The following is a 22,082-nucleotide window of genomic DNA, read 5'->3' on the forward strand; positions in this document are numbered from 1 at the left end:
GCTGCCTCAGCGGAAAAAGCTCAGCTGCAGTTCCGTCTGATACACATTCTCGGGTGGGGAGGATAAGGAGTGTAGCGACACTCCTAACTGTGGAGTTTGGTCTTGGAATTTTTCTCTTCGCGATTTTCTGTGACGTCACACAAATCAACCATGATTTTTATGACGTGAACACAGAGCATGCAGGAAAGCACCTCAAACATCGACAGAAGAAAATTCCTGTTGTTCTTCCACGTTTCAAATAGTGTGCAAGTTTGACCAGTAACAAGTCGCAATGAGCAGCCTTGCATTTGTTGTAAGTCATAAGCTCATTTTTCATGTTTTCTCACGCTTGGTCGAAACGCCATTTTGGTTTCCATACTCGATAAATCAAATTTGTGAAGCACTTTTTTCTGTAGCAGACGCTTTTTGAGTTATTGTCCATTTGTTGCTTTCGATTTTGACATTGTGTTTGTAGGATTTATTTATCATACTTTGGGTGCAGGAGTAGAGTTGATGGTTTTCAAGCATTAACCGATACTTGATTAGGTTGTGTTATTTCATAGTCAATAAACAGCTTAATAAGTAAATAAATTATAACATGTGATTCGTCATATTCATAGCAGCGGTCAAATACTTTCCCACGTGTATTATCATTACTCAGTTTTACACTTGCGGTATGGCATCTGCAGTGCATTGTTTGAAATCACATGAAGGGTATCATTTTGATGGGAGATATTTTCACACACATCATTGTGTATGATTATAATTAACAGTTTTACTAAAGCCTAAAGGCCATGTTTTGAAAATACACATTGCATGCATATGCACACACAAATGTCAGACACTAGTTATGTAAACATTACTTTCAAGTGGTTTATGTCACTCACACACTGTGAGTATATTATTATTATCTTTCAGTACCATTGACTTAGAACATGGAACTCATCCATTGTATTTGTAAGTTAAATGGGTGTACTGACCCATGGTGTGTTTGGTCCAGAATAAACAGAAATTTATATACTGTATGTGATTGTGCACTATGATTCATTATAATGTCATCAAAATACACACACACACACACACACACTCACTCACTCACTCACACATACACACATACACACACACACACACACACACACACACACACACACACACACAAGTATACTCACACACACATGTATACACACACACACGCTCACACACAACAAATGCATGCACACACACTAACACACACACTGATCATGATGACATGACATAAGTTCATATAAGTGGCCTCTGTGATCTTAAAGACTCAAAATATTTCTCCCCCTATAACAGAGACAACATTAGTTATAATTTGATACAAAAGGAATCTAACATGAATGCAATATAGCAAAGCCACTCAAATTGTTCATTCATCATGGTTCAGTTATATCCGGATTATTAATTTAAATGCATGATATGTACATACGTATGTGGACAAATCTTCTGTAGAGAAAGTTCTGAATGATAATTGATAGTCTTGGAAAATGAAATGAGTATTTATCAGTAAGTTTATAATGTATTTTACACACACACACACACACACACGCACACATGTATATATATAGAGAGAGAGAGAAGAGAGAGAGAGATGTTAAATAATGGATTCAAATTGGTACTACCAAGTGTTTTGTCAGTATTATATTTCAGAAAGAAAAAAAAATCATGTCATTTTTAGACCCATCCTAGTGTGCGAATCAAAGGCAGCGAGAACGTGTACAGCCCAGTACAGTGTGTGGATGACCTGTGTCCCATTGGGGCGCCTCACATGCACTGCCCCTTCTGCGTGAAAACAGAGTCCTACACAGACCCGGTCATCCTCAAGGCGCACTACCGCGTCAAGCATGTGGACAAAGGAATAGAGTTTGCAGGTAACGTTTGTATTTCTTCTGTCGTGTACTATAATGATATTCATAGTTTTCTGAATTTGGTGCAACATGGCTTGTCTTGATGCTTGTTAATGTAGTTTTTAGCTGTGAAGATGTAGTGGGAGTGAATGTTTTTTGGACACTGACTTTTGGTTTACACTTACAGTTACTTACATTGTTACATGTTCATGCCAGTACTTTGGTTTACATTTTATCCTGTGATCATACCAGTAATCCTTAGCCAACTGTTCTGACTAATACCCTCATGCAGGCTGTTTGCTTGTATGCTATATAATATTTAGAAAGAACAGCTTTATAGTGAAGTTTCCTTAGAAGACCTTTAGTTCTGACAAACATAGTGTCTGCTTAATAGAATATGTACATATTATTAAAGATCCCATTATTACTGTGAAGAGTTTGGTCAGTTTAGGAAAGTACAGAAAGTGCAGCAATGGAAGGGGAGTGAATGTGCTAGCTGCTGTTAGGGAACAAAGTTAGTGATGTTAGTGTTAGGGAACAAAGTTAGTGACCTTTGGGGGAGTTGACTATATTAGTGGGTGTTTAGAAAAGAAAAATTAATTCAAGATTACATCAGATAAGATTAGTCTAGGTTTATCTTTGATTTCATTACTCATATTTTCAGAAAAGATGGTATATTATAACCCATTTCTTCATGCTGTTTGTTTGTTTTATCTTTTTAACAGGTCTGAAGATATTGCGTTGTTGTGAGCACTGTGACATTGTTGGGGTCATCAAGGGAGAGAAGAAGTTTAAGGGAGCTCACTGGCATTGCTACCGGTGTCGCAACGGATTCAACCGACGAGACGAAGCCATCAAGCACTACAAGACCCATTTCAGGAACCCACAGACCACCTTTCAGATCTCCATCACACAGGTGGGTGTGGGCAACGCTAGTCTGGTTTATGCAGGGTCTGTCATATATATATATATATATATATATATATATATATATATATATATATATATATATATATATATATATATATATATATATATATGTGTGTGTGTGTGTGTGTGTGTGTGTGTGTGTGTGTATGTGTGTGTGTGTAGAACATATCATAAATGCCACAAGCTCTGTGTCTTGGAGCTGTCAGATTCTGCCTGCAGTATTATCATTATTATAGATATATAGTGCCTGTCCTTGGTCAGAGACCAGACTCCAAGCGCTCTGAGTCATTTGCACAACAGGCTGCCCACCTTGATAGAGCTGACTGTCAGCTGTGTTCAGACACTCATCATTCGTTTCCTTTGGTAGGCTTCAGTCATGCGCGCACCAGATCATGTTTGTGTTTGTTAGGAAGAGAGGAGAAAGGTAGGAGAATGGTTAAGATGCTTATCTTCCAATACAGTGTCCATGAGGGTCAGGGTTTGAACCCCGGTTTCAGCCTTTCTCCAAAGTTTGACTGGAAAATCAAATTGAACTTTTAGTCATTCGGATGAGACAGTGTTGTTGAATGTCTCATTCGTCATTTATCAGATGGATTCCCCCGTTTCCTCGACAAAGGCGGCAGCACATCGCAGGTCCTCCAGTCCTCTGTAGAGCTTTCAGGCCACTGGGATTGGGTCAAGCCAGGTTTTCTCTCAAAGTGCTCGGTGGAGCGGGCAGGACTGCAGCAGATGTTCTGTTGTCTGGCTGCCTGTTCTGCAGGGGCACTGCTCTGTGTCGCCGATACGGAGTTTCATGTACAGGTGGTGTTTCAGGCAGTTGTGGCTGGATGAGACAATAAACCAAGGTCTGGTTTGTGGCGTGTCGCTTGGCCCACTGAAAAAAGAACAACTCACGGCAAATAAGTGTTGTCCACTGGCAAAATTGTTAGGAAGAAATCCACTCTGATAGGCACACAAATATATATGCGTGCACTCAAGGCCTGACTGAGCGCGTTGGGTTATGCTGCTGGTCAGACAGTTGCCTAGTAGATGTATTATGGCATAGTATGGATATGTCAGAACGGTGTAGCAGATGTATTATGGCATAATATGGATATGTCAGAACGGTGTGACAGATGTATTATGGCACAATATGGATATGTCAGAACGGTGTGACAGATGTATTATGGCACAATATGGATATGTCAGAACGGTGTGACAGATGTATTATGGCATAATATGGATATGTCAGAACGGTGTAGCAGATGTATTATGGCACAATATGGATATGTCAGAACGGTGTGACAGATGTATTATGGCACAATATGGATATGTCAGAACGGTGTGACAGATGTATTATGGCATAATATGGATATGTCAGAACGGTGTAGCAGATGTATTATGGCATAGTATGGATATGTCAGAACGGTGTAGGAGATGTATTATGGCATAGTATGGATAGGTCAGAACGGTGTAGGAGATGTATTATGGCATAATATGGATATGTCAGAACAGTGTAGCAGATGTATTATGGCATGATATGGATATGTCAGAACAGTGTAGCAGATGTATTATGGCACAATATGGATATGTCAGAATGGTGTTGCAGATGTATTATGGCATAATATGGATATGTCAGAACGGTGTGACATGTATTAAGGCATAATATGGATATGTCAGAACAGTGTAGCAGATGTATTATGGCATAATATGGATATGTCAGAACGGTGTGACAGATGTATTATGGCATAGTATGGATATGTCAGAACGGTGTAGCAGATGTATTATGGCATAATATGGATATGTCAGAACAGTGTAGCAGATGTATTATGGCATAATATGGATATGTCAGAACGGCGTGACAGATGTATTATGGCATAATATGGATATGTCAGAACAGTGTAGCAGATGTATTATGGCATGATATGGATATGTCAGAACGGTGTAGCAGATGTATTATGGCACAATATGGATATGTCAGAACGGTGTGACAGATGTATTATGGCACAATATGGATATGTCAGAACGGTGTGACAGATGTATTATGGCATAATATGGATATGTCAGAACAGTGTGACAGATGTATTATGGCATAATATGGATATGTCAGAACAGTGTGACAGATGTATTATGGCATAATATGGATATGTCAGAACGGTGTGACAGATGTATTATGGCATAATATGGATATGTCAGAACGGTGTGACAGATGTATTATGGCATAATATGGATATGTCAGAATGGTGTGACGCCTCCTTGAAAAACTGAAACTAGGGAGAATGTCAGTGTTTAGTCCATGGCCCCATACTGAAGGGGCTAATCCAACAGAACACAATACATAATTCTCACTATCTAACAAAGGTAAGTTTTAACAGGCATGAGTTCTACTTACAATATTAAGAGACCACAGTGCATAGCCTCTTGCTTGCTTCATAATTTACATGGCTTACTTAAAAAGACCTGTCTTGTTTCTTGTTGACAACAACAAATTTAGCCTGAAATCACAATGGTTCTGTATAATAGTGAATACTTTGAATGAATTAATTCCACTCTAAGATCAAGAAAAGCAGGGCAACAAAACAAAAAAAATGGATTTCATCTTCTTTAGCCTGGTTCACACAGTCGGTACATTAGTTGCTGTTCATTTTTGTTTCTGTAGCTGCTGATTCTTCATTCTTGGGCTGCAGCTTCCACATTCACTGAAAGGTACACGAGTGGGCTTTTATGTGTTTTTACCCCGCCATGTAGGAAGCCATACTCTGTTTTTGGAGGTGTGCATGCTGGGTATATTATTGTATCCGCAACCCACAGTACACTGACATGGATTACAAGATCTTTAACATGTGTATTTTATCTTCTGCTTGTGTATACACACGAAGGGGGTTCAGGCACAAGCAGGTCTGCGCACATGTTGACCTGGGAGATCGAGGAAAAATCTCCTCCATTTACCCACCAGGTACCAATACAGAGATTCGAACCCTGGACCCTCAGATTGAAAGCCCAACGCTTTAACCTCTCCTCTATTGCGCCCTCTATTGCGCATGGACCACTCCTCTGTTGCGCCCTCTGTTGTGCATGGTCTCTTGCCTGCTTTATAAATATACATGGGTAAATTAAAGAAACCCATCTTGTTTCTTGTTTGACAACAACATGTTTAGCCTGAAATCACGTGGTTCTGTATAACTATAATACTTTGAATGAATTAATTTCACTCTAAGATAATGAAAAGCAGGGCAACAAAACCTAACAAAAAAAAAAAAAAAGGATTTTGTCTTCTTTAGCCTGATTTACACAGTCAGCACATTAGTTCCTGTTCATTTTGTTTCTGTATCTATGTGGAGTGATGGCCCTGAGATACTGCATCTGCCTAGGAAGTAAGAGAATCAGAGCGCATTGGTTTGAATCCTGGCACAGTCACCAGTATTTTCTCCCCCTCTGCTACACCTTGAGTGGTGGTCTGGACGCTAGTCATTCAGATGAGACAATAAATTGAGGTCCTGTGTGCCACATGCAGTTAGAGCACGTAAAAGAACCCAGGGCAACAAAAGGGTTGTCCCTGGCAAAATTCTGTAGAAAAACCACTTCGATAGAAAAAAAACAAAAACTGCAGGCAGGAAAAAATACCGGAAAAAAAAAAGAGTGGCGCTCTGTGTAGCGACACGCTCGTCTTAGGGAAAGCAGCCCAAATTTCACACTGAGAAATCTGTTGTGACAGTTCAGTTCAGTTTAGTTACTCAAGGAGGCGTCACTGCAATCAGACAAATCCATGTTTAATTACACATACTTAACCGTGACCCACTAGTGCAGACTCCGGCAGGGGTCTGACATTCCTGTCCTGTGCAAACTACTATCCACCTATGCGGAGAAAACAAAAGTAGCTACGGTAACCTCCCCTTTGCCCCCCTGATTAGCGCCCTCTTTTTCCGGCAGCCATTATGACTCCTGTTCCTGTGCTCTTCATATGGCCATGATATACTCTGCACCACATCTGCTAAGCAGATGCCTGACCAGCAGCGTAACCGAACGTGCTTAGTAAAGTAACAAAAAAGAGGAATACAATACAATAGCAATGGCAAGCAATATGAGAGACACAGTGAAATCAGGGAGACGTAACGTGTTTGTGTGTGTGTGTGTGTGTGTGGCAGGACCTGAACAGCCCGGTGCCCTACCAGCAGACCCAGGACCCCCCCCGCACCACCACCCCTCAGTCCACCCTGCACACCACCCAGCCCGACAGCACCGAGATCATCCACCCCGCCCTCACCCAGGCCGTGTCCTGCATCGCCTCCCCTGGCGGCGCCACCACCGATCAGGGTGAGTGTGGAGGGAGGAGTTGGGGTTCAAAGTTGAGGTTCAAGGTCCGCTAGCCTTTTATGGGGCAGTAAATCATACCTGCTGTGTCTAGGGCTCAGCTTTGGTGAGCACTGGGGGAAGAGTTGGGTTAAAAGTTGAAGTTCAAGGTCCCCATGGCTTTTAACGGGGCGGTCTTTCTCTCTTTCTCTTTCTCTCTCTCTCTCTCTCTGTCTCTCTCTCTCTCTGTTAATCCCCATACTGCTCCACATTAGAAAAATAAAGTTGACAATGATAAAAGAGATAGATAAAAAAATGAAGAAAAAAAAAATCTCAGTGCCTTACCTCCCCTCCTGACACCAGACATAGGCGGCAGTACGGTGGCGCTGACCAACGGCAAGATTCACGACGGGGCCGTGCACGTGTCGATCGAGGCAGCGTGTAACTCTGTGGATGTGACGGAGGAGGACGAGCAGGCCATCATCGTCATTCAGGAGGAGCAGTTGGAGCCGTCCGACCTTGACCCTGCCTTCTCCACGCACATCGTCAACAATGAAGTGGTAGGTTATTGTTGGCTGCTTTTCTTCTGTGTTTTTTTATTATTTTTACTGCACACGCCTCGTCTACAGCAACAACCAGGCGGTAGGTGATGACGCCTTGAAAAAAAAAAAATTATTACGAAGATTGTTAACAGCTAGATGGTAAGTGTTGACACCTTTTTTTAAATTCTTTTTTTTATACTGCGCAACCATGTGGTATGTGTTTCCACTTTTTCTTCTTCTACACATCATCAACAACCAGGTAGTAGGTGTTGACACTGTTTACTTCAAAAATTGTCAACAACTAAGTGGTAGATGTTCATGTGTTTTTTTTACACACGTTGTCAACAACAAGGTGGTAGGTGTTGACACTTCAAAAAAAGATACTGCATACATTGTCAACAGCCAGTTGGTAAGTGTTGACACTTTGACTTTGTTTATTTCAAACATTATCAACAACCAGGTGGTAGATGTTGACACTTTGTTTACTTCATTGTCAACAACCAGGTGGTTGGTGTTGACACTTTGTTTAAATGCACACATTCTTAACAACCAGGTGGTAGGTGTTGATGCTTTGTTTACTGCACGTATTGTCAACAACCAGGTAGTAGGTGTTGACTCTTTGTTTACTGCATACATTGTCAACAACCAGGTTTTAGGTGTTGACGCTTTGTTTACTGCACATGTTGTCATCAACCAGATGATAGATGGTGACACTTTGTTTATTTCAAACAATATGAACAACCGGGTGGTGAATGTTGACACTTTGTACACTTCATTGTCAACAACCAGGTGATTGGTGTTGACGCTTTGTTTACTGCACACATCGTCAACAACCAGGTGGTAGGTGTTGACATTCTTTAAAAAAAAATGTTTTTGTAGATACTACGCACATCAACAACCAGGTGGTAGGTGATGACACTATTTACTACACACATCGTCAACAATGAGGTGGTATCTGTTGACTTTGTGCTACACCCTTTGTTCACTGCACTCAATGCCACATTGTCACCAACAATGTGGTTCCTGTTAAGTCCCCGACAGCCGCCACCATCCCCTGTCCACACTGCGTCAGAACCTTCCGGGCGCAGATTGGCCTGACAAGTCATCTGTGCACCCACAGAGCCCAACCCACCCACCCCCAGGATGACTAGATGGTCCTCGTCGATCCCGACGGACGAACCACACCTATACAGGAATGAGTTTTAAAAAAAACGTATATGACATTGTAAAACACAACGAGAATCATATGTTTGATTTATTGGTGTTGCATAAATCTCCATCATAATAATAATCTCTTGGTCGGAAAAGTGAAATGGAAACTCAGAGTGAGCGGCATGGGAGTGGCGATGCAGATGATGTGGCAGCCACAGAAATGACAAAGTTCTGTTTTGGGTTACACAATATATGTTCATGATTTGCTGCTTGGAATGATAATGGACATGATCCCTGCCATGTATTTGTTTGGTCTTTTCACTGTTATCCGCGTGAAATTTGGCCCAGCTGAGCAAACCGATAGGCCTAGTTTGCATCAGTTTGACATGGTAAGTATATGTATCACCAAAACATGGAGTATAATACAAACTCCTCCGTTTTGCTTTTGTTTTGACTGTGTTTTTATAAGTGCTGTGTTGAGAGCAGAGTGTGGTTGGCAGTGTGTGTGTGTGTGTGTTTAACTGATGTGTTTGTCTCCCCCTGCACAGTATGCCTGTGTGTGTAACTGATGACTGAGGTGTTGTCTCCCCCTGCACAGTATGTCTGTGTGTAACTGATGACTGAGATGTTGTCTCCCCCTGCACAGTATGTCTGTGTGTAACTGATGACTGAGGTGTTGTCTCCCCCTGCACAGTATGTCTGCGTGTAACTGATGTGTTTGTCTCCCCCTGCACAGTATGCCTGTGTGTGACTGATGACTGAGATGTTGTCTACCCCTGCACAGTATGTCTGTGTGTGTAACTGATGACTGAGGTGTTGTCTCCCCTTGCACAGTATGTCTGTGTGTGTAACTGATGACTGAGGTGTTGTCTCCCCTTGCACAGTATGTCTGTGTGTAACTGATGACTGAGGTGTTGTCTCCCCCTGCACAGTATGTCTGTGTGTGTAACTGATGACTGATGTGTTTGTCTCCCCCTGCACAGTATGTCTGTGTGTAACTGATGACTGAGATGTTGTCTCCCCCTGCACAGTATGCCTGTGTGTGTAACTGATGACTGAGGTGTTGTCTCCCCCTGCACAGTATGTCTGTGTGTGTAACTGATGACTGAGGTGTTGTCTCCCCCTGCACAGTATGCCTGTGTGTGTAACTGATGACTGAGGTGTTGTCTCCCCCTGCACAGTATGTCTGTGTGTGTAACTGATGTGTTTGTCTCCCCCTGCACAGTATGTCTGTGTGTGTAACTGATGACTGAGGTGTTGTCTCCCCCTGCACAGTATGTCTGTGTGTGTAACTGATGACTGAGGTGTTGTCTCCCCCTGCACAGTATGTCTGTGTGTGTAACTGATGACTGAGGTGTTGTCTCCCCCTGCACAGTATGTCTGTGTGTAACTGATGACTGAGGTGTTGTCTCCCCCTGCACAGTATGTCTGTGTGTGTAACTGATGACTGAGGTGTTGTCTCCCCCTGCACAGTATGTCTGTGTGTAACTGGTGACTGAGGTGTTGTCTCCCCCTGCACAGTATGTCTGTGTGTGTAACTGATGACTGAGGTGTTGTCTCCCCTTGCAGAGCGTGGTGAGCAGCGACAAGGAGAACCGGGACAAGGGGGGCGGAGGTCTGGCGGAGAGAGTGCGGCTGCTGGAGCAGGACAAGGCCCTCCTCAACAAGGAGATCCACAGGCTGCGAAAACAGGTACTCACCATGTCTGTCCGTGCTGTGCTGTCTTGTCTGTGTTGTGTTGTGTTGTGTTGCCCCCAGGTGGAGAAGTACTTCTAACAAAGTGCACACCTGTTCAGAGAAGTACTTCTAACGAAGTGCACACCTGTTCAGAGAAGTACTACTCCTAACAAAGTGCACACCTGTTCAGAGAAGTACTTCTAACAAAGTGCACACCTGTTCAGAGAAGTACTTCTAACAAAGTGCACACCTGTTCAGAGAAGTACTTCTAACAAAGTGCACACCTGTTCAGAGAAGTACTTCTAACAAAGTGCACACCTGTTCAGAGAAGTACTTCTCCTAACGAGGTGCACACCTGTGCAGAGAAGTACTAATGAAGTGCACATCTGTGCAGAGAAGTACTTCTAAGGAAGTGCACACCTGTGCAGAGAAGTACTTCTCCTAATGAAGTGCACACCTGTCCAGAGAAGTACTTCTCCTAACGAAGTGCACACCTGTGCAGAGAAGTACTTCTAAGGAAGTGCACACCTGTTCAGAGAAGTACTTCTAAGGAAGTGCACACCTGTGCAGAGAAGTACTTCTAAGGAAGTGCACACCTGTTCAGAGATGTACTTCTAAGGAAGTGCACACCTGTTCAGAGAAGTACTTCTAAGGAAGTGCACACCTGTTCAGAGAAGTACTTCTAAGGAAGTGCACACCTGTGCAGAGAAGTACTTCTCCTAACGAAGTGCACACCTGTGCAGAGAAGTACTTCTAAGGAAGTGCACACCTGTTCAGAGAAGTACTTCTAAGGAAGTGCACACCTGTTCAGAGAAGTACTTCTAACGAAGTGCAAGTCTGTGCAGGGAAGTACTTCCAGGCATGCCTGCCATTACTGAGGGCCCGTATTTTGTCCCGGAAAATTGATGAAATGGACAGGATGTCCGGGAAATAGGATATTTGCTGCATGTCCCACAATTTTTTTAAAATGTTACTGTAACATTTTTTTTTCCTGAAGTATCTAGTGGGTACATGTATACTGTCAGATGGCTTTTTTTCCTGACCATTGCCGATGACATTTCGTTATAACTTACGGAAATGCTGCCGAATGTTACTGAAGCCACTTCGTGAAAAGCTGGAACTGTCCGAACAGCACTTTCATTTTGTGAAAGTCTGCTCGATTTCCGTCACCGGCGAAATAACTTCGGCAAGACCAATGTGCATGTAGGTAGGCACTGACTTTTTGAATGCGGACAACCTTTTGAAAGTGGAGGCATGTTTCCTTGTTTACAACTGTTGCTTCTGGCTGTCAAACGACTGTTGTACGTTTGCTGAGATGTTCCTGAAAATAATACCGCTTCCCTGATTCTAATGACTGTGTGTTCCTGAAAAGCAAGTTTGGGGGGTAGGCATGCCTGTACTTCTAACGAAGTGCACACCTGTGCAGAGAAGTTCTTCTAATGAAGTGCACACCTGTGCAGAGAAGTTCTTCTAATGAAGTGCACACCTGTGACTCCAGGTAGGGAAGCATCTCTCCTGAGAAAGTGCACACCTGTATCCCTAGGTAAAGCAGTACTCCTACCAAAGTGCACACCTGTGTCCCCAGGTAAAGCAGTACTCCTAACAAAGCACAGACCTGTGTCCCCAAGTAAAGCAGTACTCCTAATGAAGTGCACACCTGTGTCCACAGGTAAAGCAGTACTCCTAACGAAGTGCACATCTGTGTCCACAGGTAAAGAAGTACTCCTAATGAAGTGCACACCTGTGTCCCCAAGTAAAGCAGTACTCCTAACAAAGTGCACACCTGTGTCCCCAAGTAAAGCAGTACTCCTAACAAAAAGCACGCCTGTGTCCACAGGTAAAGAAGTACTCCTAACGAAGTGCACACCTGTGTCCCCAGGTAAAGCAGTACTCCTAACGAAGTGCACACCTGTGTCCACAGGTAAAGAAGTACTCCTAATGAAGTGCACACCTGTGTCCCCCAGGTAAAGCAGTACTACTAACAAAGCACAGACCTGTGTCCTCAGGTAAAGCAGTACTCCTAATGAAGTGCACACCTGTGTCCCCAAGTAAAGCAGTACTCCTAATGAAGTGCACACCTGTGTCCCCAGGTAAAGCAGTACTCCTAATGAAGTGCACACCTGTGTCCACAGGTAAAGCAGTACTCCTAACAAAGCACAGACCTGTGTCCCCAGGTAAAGCAGTACTCCTAACAAAGCACAGACCTGTGTCCCCAAGTAAAGCAGTACTCCTAATGAAGTGCACACCTGTGTCCCCAAGTAAAGCAGTACTCCTAACGAAGTGCACACCTGTGTCCACAGTAAAGCAGTACTCCTAACAAAGCACAGACCTGTGTCCCCAGGTAAAGCAGTACTCCTAACAAAGCACAGACCTGTGTCCCCAAGTAAAGCAGTACTCCTAATGAAGTGCACACCTGTGTCCACAGGTAAATCAGTACGCCTAATGAAGTGCACACCTGTGTCCTCGGGTAAAGCAGTACTCCTAACGAAGTGCACACCTGTGTCCCCAGGTAAAGCAGTACTCCTAACGAAGTGCACACCTGTGTCCCCAGGTAAAGCAGTACTCCTAACAAAGTGCACACCTGTGTCCCCAGGTAAAGCAGTACTCCTAATGAAGTGCACACCTGTGTCCTCAGGTAAAGCAGTACTCCTAACAAAGTGCACACCTGTGTCCCCAGGTAAAGCAGTACTCCTAATGAAGTGCACACCTGTGTCCTCAGGTAAAGCAGTACTCCTAACAAAGTGCACACCTGTGTCCCCAGGTAAAGCAGTACTCCTTAGGAAGTGCACACCTGTGTCCCCCAGGTAAAGCAGTACTCCTAACGAAGTGCACACCTGTGTCCTCAGGTAAAGCAGTACTCCTAACAAAGCACAGACCTGTGTCCCCAGGTAAAGCAGTACTCCTAACAAAGCACAGACCTGTGTCCCCAGGTAAAGCAGTACTCCTAATGAAGTGCACACCTGTGTCCTCAGGTAAAGCAGTACTCCTAATGAAGTGCACACCTGTGTCCTCAGGTAAAGCAGTACTCCTAACAAAGTGCACACCTTTGTCCTCAGGTAGAGAAGCACCTCTCCTGATGAAGTGCACACCTGTGTCCACAGTACTTCACCTAACCAAGTGTGCCCAGTACTTCTAATGATGTGTACGCCTGTGTGTCCCCCAGGCAGAGAAGTACTTCTCCCAGCAAAGGGCACACCTGTGTTGGAAGGTTCTCCTAACCAAGTGCACACAAGTGTCCCCAAGCAGAGAAGTACTTTTCCTAACAAAGCGCACGCCTGTGTCCCTTGGTTCTCCTAACCAAGTGCACACAAGTGTCCCCAGGCAGAGAAGTACTTTTCCTAACAAAGTGCACACCTGTGTCCCTACGTTCTCCAAACAAAGTGTACACCCATGTCCCCAAGCAGAGAAGTACTTCTAACGAAGTGCACGCCTGTGTCCCTCGGTTCTGCTAGCCAAGTGCACACCAGTGTCCCCAGGCAGAGAAGTACTTCTCCTAACGATGAGCACACCTGTGTCCTTTAGTTCTGCTAGCCAAGTGCACACCAGTGTCCCCAGGCAGAGAAGTACTTCTCCTAACCAAGTGCACGCCTGTGTCCCTTGGTTCTTACGAAGTGCACACCTGTGTCCCCAGGCAGAGAAGTACCTCCCCTAACAAAGCGCACACCTGTGTCCCTAGATTCTCCTAAACAAGTGCACACCTGTGACCCGAGGCAGAGAAGTACTTCTTCTAATAATGTGCACACCTGTGTCCCTTGGTTCTCCTAACAAAGTGCACACCTGTGTCCCCAGGCAGTGAAGTACATCTCCTAACCAAGTGCACACCTGTGCAGAGAAGCATCTCCCCTAATGAAGTGCGTACCTGTGTTTGTCCCCCTCGCCTCCCCAGGTGGAGAAGCTGGAGGAGACGGTGCGGGCATGCAGGAAGCGGGAGGAGGAGCTGAGGGGGCGGCTGGGCAATGCCACGGAGCGGGGCATGGCTGAGGTGCTTGCCAAGATGGAGGCCGACCACCGCAGTCTGCTGCGCCAGCAGCTGGACTTCCTGCAGCAGGTGGTCAGCGCCTCCCGCTCCCCCTCCACCACCTCCACTGTGCTGCAGCTGACCGACCACAACGGTCAGGAGATACAGGTGAGGAATGGGGTGGGTGGTGTGTGTGTGTGGTGTGTTGTGGTGTGTGTGTGTGTGTGTTGTGGTGTGTGTTGTGGTGTGTGGTGTGTGTTGTGGTGTGTGTGTGTGTGTGTTGTGGTGTGTGTGTGTGTGTGTGTTGTGGTGTGTTGTGTTTATCCATTCAACCCTTGGGAGTTTACAGGCTCAGTAGGCTTTGCTTCCATGCAGAAAAAGAAAACTGCAAAAAAAAAATATACTGTGTTCCATCTGATTTATGTGCGGACACATCTGTAAAGACTGTAGAAGTTAGCTCCCTTCCCTTGCAGATCTATGACCATCAGAACAGCGGAGGAGGCAGCTGATGTCCGAACTATGTGGGCTAAAATTTGATTATAGCACAGAGTGTCTTGTCCAAGTTACATTCCCCACTCTCTCGGCCAAGGGGGTTTTAGGACAGTCAGCGTTGGGGATGGTTCCCAAATACCAACTTGCCCCCCAAGGCTGCAGCACTAAGAGTCAGCGCAATCTTGCGTCCTAGTTTGAGTCACAGTCCTTCACAAAAGACAAAGCTGTAAATAATTTCCCATTACAATAGAATTAGAAAAACCATTGATAATACAGCTCTCACTTTGCTGTTGGCCCAACTGTAAGCTTATGTCAATCTGTGATATAAACTGAGCTTTGGGCCAAGGTGTGTTAGTAGTAATGATATAACAATGATGATGATGATAATAATGATGATGATGATATGATGATAGTTTATTTTTCCCCTTTAGTGGGGTGGGGGTTGGGGGGAGGAAATCATCCCTATTGCGCCTTTCCTTAAGATACAGTAATGTTGAAGGCACATCACTTGAGTATTAAAAAAAAAAAAGAAAAAAAAAAAGAAACAAAGAAAAAAATTTACAAAAATAATCATAGTCAAATGCACGCGCATCACAGAAACATGTTGTGTTTACAACTGTACTGCAGCTGAACGACCACAATTAGGGGATACAGGTGTGGGGGGGTGTCGTGGCATGTTAGTAATAATGATAATTAATAATGATGATGATGGTAATAATAGGGAGGGTGTGCAGACCCACTGTCATTGGATTTTTGTCGGGGACTCGCCGCTTATTTTGAGCGAGAACCATGTGCGCATGCCCATCTCCATTTCCATTTTTTCCCAAGTCACCTAAAGGCTAAAATTTTGTTGTGGAAATCACTGTTTTGACGAAAGGATTTTGCACATTTTCGGTGATTATTTTTGCAAGTTTACAACACATATTTGGTTGTATAATTACACCCATTATTTGCTTTAGTCTTGAACTCTTCTATGTTTACTTTTAGCAAGTTTCTTGTCATATATCTGCCATTATGCATTCGAACTGACCCATTTATAAACTCTGCTGAAAAGTTGTCGGAACAAAAGCAGTGCAAACTCCGAGAAGCCAGTCAGGGTGGTGGGCTGCCCGTGTCGTCATATGACCTACTTCTTGCACTTCGAGCAACGAAAAGTCCACCACGAAAGCGGGATGCACACCCTCCCTAATAATGATGATAATGATAATGTGATGATAGTTTATTTCCCCCCTTTAGGGGTTAGTAGTTTGCACAGGTCTGGGAATCAGCCCCCAGTGGGTCAAGGTATGTATGTTCAGTTAAACGTGATTTTAGGTGGGGGGTGTGGGGGAAAATCATCTGTAGTGCGCCTTTTCTTAAGATACAGGGGAGGGGGCGGGTTGTGGTGTGTTGACCCATTTAACCCTGGGGAGTTTTCAGACTCAGTAGACTTGGCTTCCATGCCGTATTGATACAGGGAAAAAATGCCCCCCAAAAAATACTGTTTAACAACACATACTTACCGTGACCCACTAGTGCAGACTCCGGCAGGGGTCTGACATTCCTGTCCTGTGCAAACTACTATCCACCTATGCGGAGAAAACAAAAGTAGCTACGGCCGTCCTTTTTCCCTCTAAGTTATGTGTGGACGCATCTGGAAATAGTATTTGTATTTGTATTTCTTTTTATCATAACGGATTTCTCTGTGTGAAATTTGGGCTGCTCTCCCCAGGGAGAGCGCATCGCTGCGCAACATCACCACCCATTTTTTTGCATTTTTTCCTGCGTGCAGGTTTATTTGTTTTTCCTATCAAAGTGGATTTTCTACAGAATTTGCCAGGAACAACCCCCTTGGGTTCTTTTACGTGCACTAAGTGCATGCTGCACACGGGACCTCGGTTTATCGTCTCATCCGAATGACTAGTGTCCGGACCACCACTCAGGGTCTAGTGGAGGGGGAGAAAATATCGGCGACTGAGCCGTTATCTGAACCAGCACGCTCAGATTCTCTCGCTTCCTAGGCGGACACATTACCTCTAGGCCATCACTCCACATGTATGTATATGAAGGAACGTGAAAACCATTTTAATGAGACAAATTATTTTGTTTCCACAATACTCAAATGTAGGGTAACTTGCGTATTTGATCATCAGCATGCAGATACACACAAAGGGGGTTCAGGCACTAGCAGGTCTGCACATATGTTGACCTGGTAGGTAAGAAAAAAACCCACCCTTTACCGACCAGATGTAGTGACCAGGATTCAAACCTGGGACCCTCAGATCGAAAGTTCAACACTTTAACCACTCAGCTGTTGCGCCGGTCGGCTTCCATGATGACGATGTGTCAGAATAACGACCCTGCTGACTGACACGTGTGTGTTTGTGTGTGTGTTGTGCGTGTGCATGTATGTGTGTATGCATGTGTGTGTGTATGTGTGTGCAGGTGGTGAGCGCAGCGTCTCTGGAAGCCTTCCTGGCCAGCACGGTCAACGCCAGCTCGGGGGGTGGGGGTGATGGGGTGCAGACCTCCCTGCCCACCACCACCATCATCCAGGCGGGGGACCTGGCACTGGAGCAGATTTCAGGGGCCGGTGGGGGTGGGGGCAACACGACGACCGTCATCGCCTCCTCGGAGGTGCCGGGCACCTCCTCCACGACCGCCCCCCCCCCTCGCCTCCAACTACGTCATGTGTGTGCACAGCGTCAAGACGGAGAAGGACGAGCAGGGGGAGGAGGAGGGAGGGGAGGAGGGGACGAAGAAGGAGGGGGAAGAGGTTGGAGGGGCAGGCATTCAGACTGCCAAGGTCGCGGAACCCGAAGAGGAAGAAGAAGAAGAACCGCCCAGCAAGAAACATAAAGCTAAATGATGACTGTGTGCGTGTTGTGTGTGTGATGGTGGTCAGCACAGTTCCTTGCCGGAGCTTCCTGCGACAGGTAAAACACTGGTTGTGTCCAGCCGACCCAGGAGTCAGGACTGCTGGAGCATCAGGAGCAGGCAACTCTTTCAGCTTATGGGACAACTCTGTTGTGCCTGCATTCCTGACATCACAAGAAACCGTAGACATTGCCCGGCTGTCGGATGAAGGTTCATTGACAGTGGCATGAAAGACCCAGCGTTGGTGTTGGGGCATTGTTAGCGGTGTGATGTGAGAGGCTGACAGTGACATGAAACACCCAGCGTTGGTGTTGGGGCATTGTTAGCAGCGTGATGTGAGAGGCTGACAGTGGCATGAAAGACCCAGCGTTGGTGTTGGGGCATTGTTAGCGGCGTGATGTGAGAGGCTGACAGTGACATGAAAGACCCAGCGTTGGTGTTGGGGCATTGTTAGCGGCGTGATGTGAGAGGTTGACAGTGGCATGAAAGACCCAGCGTTGGTGTTGGGGCATTGTTAGCGGCGTGATGTGAGAGGCTGACAGTGGCATGAAAGACCCAGCGTTGGTGTTGGGGCATTGTTAGCGGCGTGATGTGAGAGGCTGACAGTGGCATGAAAGACCCAGCCTTGGTGTTGGGGCATTGTTAGCGGCGTGATGTGAGAGGCTGACAGTGACATGAAAGACCCAGCCTTGGTGTTGGGGCATTGTTAGCGGCGTGATGTGAGAGGCTGACAGTGGCATGAAAGACCCAGCGTTGGTGTTGGGGCATTGTTAGCGGCGTGATGTGAGAGGCGAGAGAGAAGCCCTGCCCCAAGGCACTGAGGATGTTTGGTTCTTCCTTCATTCTTCACTTTGCTTCTTCGTCTTCTGTTGTCAAGGGATGCAACTCCTTCCGCATTCACCCATACATCTTTAAGTGGATTCTTTTTCCCCCCACATGTTTGACCATTTTTGCACTGCTATCTAGGAAGCTATATTGTTATGAGGGGTGTGCGTGTTAGGTACATTCATGTTTACATAACTCGGATTATCTAAAACTTACATGGATTACAGGATCATTAACATGTGAATTTGATCTTCTGCATTGGTATACACACACACATGCATGCAGGCAAACACACACACACACACACACACAGGGGATTAAGACACTAGCAGGTCTGCACATTTGTTGACCTTGGCTCAAAAAGAAAAAGAAACAAAATCCACCCTCAACCCACCTTGAGTTGATACTTCTTCTTTCCGTTACACGACTAACATCGACTTGCCGATGACTCAGTCGTGGTTCATGCATGCTGGGTATTTTCGTGTCTCCATAACCCACCGAACACTGACATGGGTTACAAGATCTTTAACGTGCGTATTTGATCTTCTGTGTGCGTATACACACGAAGGGGGTTCAGGCACTAGCAGATCTGTACATATGTTGACCTGGGAGATCGGAAAAATCTACACCCTTTACCCACCAGGTGCCGTTACATTGATTTGAACCTGGGACCCTCAGATCGAAAGTCCAACGTTTAAACCACTCGGCTATTGCGCCCATACTAGTACTGAACAAAGGAATTTTAAATCAAAACCCATTGCATCCTGCTGGGCCACTGTGCCTGTTGGTTTGGTTCTGCAGTTGCATGCGTGTGTCACCGGACTGCTGTCACTTGCAAATCAGAGGAAACATAGATTATGAGTTCTTCTTCTTCAGCGTTCCCAGGCCATGTTCAGAGTGAATGATGCTGTTCCCCACAACTTATCCTAGAGTGCTGCGGGACTTGGCCAGCTCTTTGTGCTTCAGCTTTGTGTAGAGGGCAGTCGTGCAGGACATGGGCCGGAGTTTGAAAGATTATGAATGATCATGGATGGTTTTGTTGTTTGTCATCTTCTAGAATTGACACCATCTCTGAATTAATTGCCTAAGAAGTGATGAAATGGGTTGTTTTTTTCTCGATACTTTACATTGAGTGTGAAGTGGTGGTGGTTTTCTTTCAAAGACATTCAAGGCTTTTCTAGGAGTAAGTATTTTGTGATTAATTTTCAGGGGAGAAGGGGCTTTTAGGGTGTTGATATTGTTGATATTTCCATGTTTGGATTGCAAGATACAATACGGAGGATGGAGGCTGGCTCTGTAAGTGTGAACACTGACTAGGAAGGCATGCACAAGATACAATACGGAGGGTGGAGGCTGGCTCTGTAAGTGTGAACACTGACTAGGAAGGCATGCACAAGGCCTGTCCACCCATCCTCCTCAGGGCAGCAGTGTAAGCAGGGTCAGAGGTAAGAGGTCAAAGGAATTCTTAGGCAAAACAAAACAACAACAACAACAACAAAAAAGCAGTTTAGCTTGTGTCTTTCCTGTGGTTTTCATCAGACTTGATATCATGACCAGCCATGTTGACATGATCCCAGTTGAAATTCAGGGTCACATGTTAAAGGTCTAGATCAACACATTGCGTACTGTAGTAGAAATAATGATAATAATGTACATTTATATAGCACCCTTTCTAAGAGCTTGGGTCGCTTTACATGAAAGAAAAATATTACAAGTTATGTAAATCATTCATGACCACTCTTTCTCAAAACCCCTCCTCACCCTCCCTCCTCCCAATCTTCATACATCCAAAGTGAGCTGACATGGGTGTTGTTGGAGAACAAGGAAGCTGAGTGTGCTTATAGATTGGTTTTAATAGATTGGTTTTAAAAAGATGAGTTTTTTGTGATGAGTGAAAAGCAGAGATAAAATCCGATGCAGGGATATGATGAGGAAAGTTGTTCTCGATGTGAGGAGCAGCAAAGAGGAGAGAACGTTCACCATAGGTTCTTGTACTGACATGAGGAAGTTTCAAAGGGTAAACAGTCAGAGGAAGATACTGTTTGGAGTAATAGGAGAAGTTTGAAAGGTACAAAAGAGATGACTTGTTTCTGTGTGCAATGATATGGTTGATTAGGTGGTTGACATTGGTATTTTGAAAGCAACCAAAAAGTGCAGAGGTACAGTACTTGCACAGTGGAACTTTTCCACAGGTGTGCCAGAGTCATAGGGTTAGTCTTTTTTCTGTTTCAAGGAGGCGTCAAAGCGTGAGGAATGATCCATGTATGCTACACTACATCTGCTTTATTTTTATCATAAAAAAGAAGCAGTTTCCTGACCCATGCATAGATTCAAAACACTGTTTTATTCAGAAAGGAGCATTCTGATAGATACCACAAATAGATAATGTAATAAATCATAAAGAAAACTGGAGAACTCAGTTAATGAAATTTTATGATGGAGACACTGTGGTAGAGTTGATTAAGCGTTGGACTTGTGATCCAGTGTTGACCAGTGATCAGGGCTGGAGGCCCCGTTTCGCCATGTGTTGTGTCCTCAGGAAAGGCAGTTGACTCCAGTTTTCCTCACTGCACCAAGCTGTAAATGGGTAACTGACTTTTTTAGGGAGGGTTAAAACGGTGGAAGGAGAAGACTGGGCCCTGCCTTGCAATGCCGAGCTCGACACAGTGGATACGAGTTCACTGCTCCACATTGCTATACTGAGCTCCAGACACAGTGGATATGAATTCACTGCCCCACCTTGCTATACCGAGCCGTCGACACAGTGGATATGAATTCACTGCCACACCTTGCTATGCCGAGCTCAAGACACAGTGGATATGAATTCACTGCTCCACATTGCTATACCTAGCCCCAGACACAGTGGATATGAATTCACTGCCCCACCTTGCTATACCTAGCCCCAGACACAGTGGATATGAATTCACTGCTCCACATTGCTATACCGAGCCCCAGACACAGTGGATATGAATTCACTGCTCCACATTGCTATACCGAGCCCCAGACACAGTGGATATGAATTCACTGCTCCACATTGCTATACCGAGCCCCAGACACAGTGGATATGAATTCACTGCTCCACATTGCTATACCGAGCCACAGACACAGTGGATATGAATTCACTGCTCCACATTGCTATACCGAGCCCCAGACACAGTGGATATGAATTCACTGCCCCACCTTGCTATACCTAGCCCCAGACACAATGGATATGAATTCACTGCTCCACATTGCTATACTGAGCCCCAGACACAGTGGATATGAATTCACTGCCCCACCTTGCTATACCGAGCCCCAGACACAGTGGATATGAATTCACTGCCCCACCTTGCTATACCGAGCTCCAGATACAGTGGATATGAATTCACTGCTCCACATTGCTATACCGAGCCCCAGACACAGTGGATATGAATTCACTGCCCCACCTTGCTATACCGAGCCCCAGACACAATGGATATGAATTCACTGCTCCACATTGCTATACCGAGCCCCAGACACAATGGATATGAATTCACTGCCCTGATGGCTGAAAAA

At 45.0% G+C, this 22,082-nt stretch overlaps 1 protein-coding gene across 1 annotated transcript; it reads left to right on the forward strand.

Moving 5' to 3' along the window:
- Positions 1–153: 153 nt before the first annotated feature.
- LOC143274817 (uncharacterized) lies at positions 154–21,208 on the forward strand. Its single transcript, XM_076578746.1, has 8 exons — positions 154–292; positions 1,679–1,871; positions 2,573–2,763; positions 6,902–7,070; positions 7,410–7,606; positions 10,310–10,432; positions 14,304–14,543; positions 17,292–21,208. Exons 1-8 carry the CDS (start codon positions 272–274, stop codon positions 17,703–17,705), a joined length of 1,548 nt encoding a protein of 515 aa, XP_076434861.1. The 5' UTR covers positions 154–271; the 3' UTR covers positions 17,706–21,208.
- The last annotated feature ends 874 nt before the right edge of the window (positions 21,209–22,082 follow it).

This window comes from Babylonia areolata, chromosome 29 (genome assembly GCF_041734735.1).
Source record: "Babylonia areolata isolate BAREFJ2019XMU chromosome 29, ASM4173473v1, whole genome shotgun sequence".
Classification (NCBI taxonomy): domain Eukaryota; kingdom Metazoa; phylum Mollusca; class Gastropoda; order Neogastropoda; family Buccinidae; genus Babylonia; species Babylonia areolata.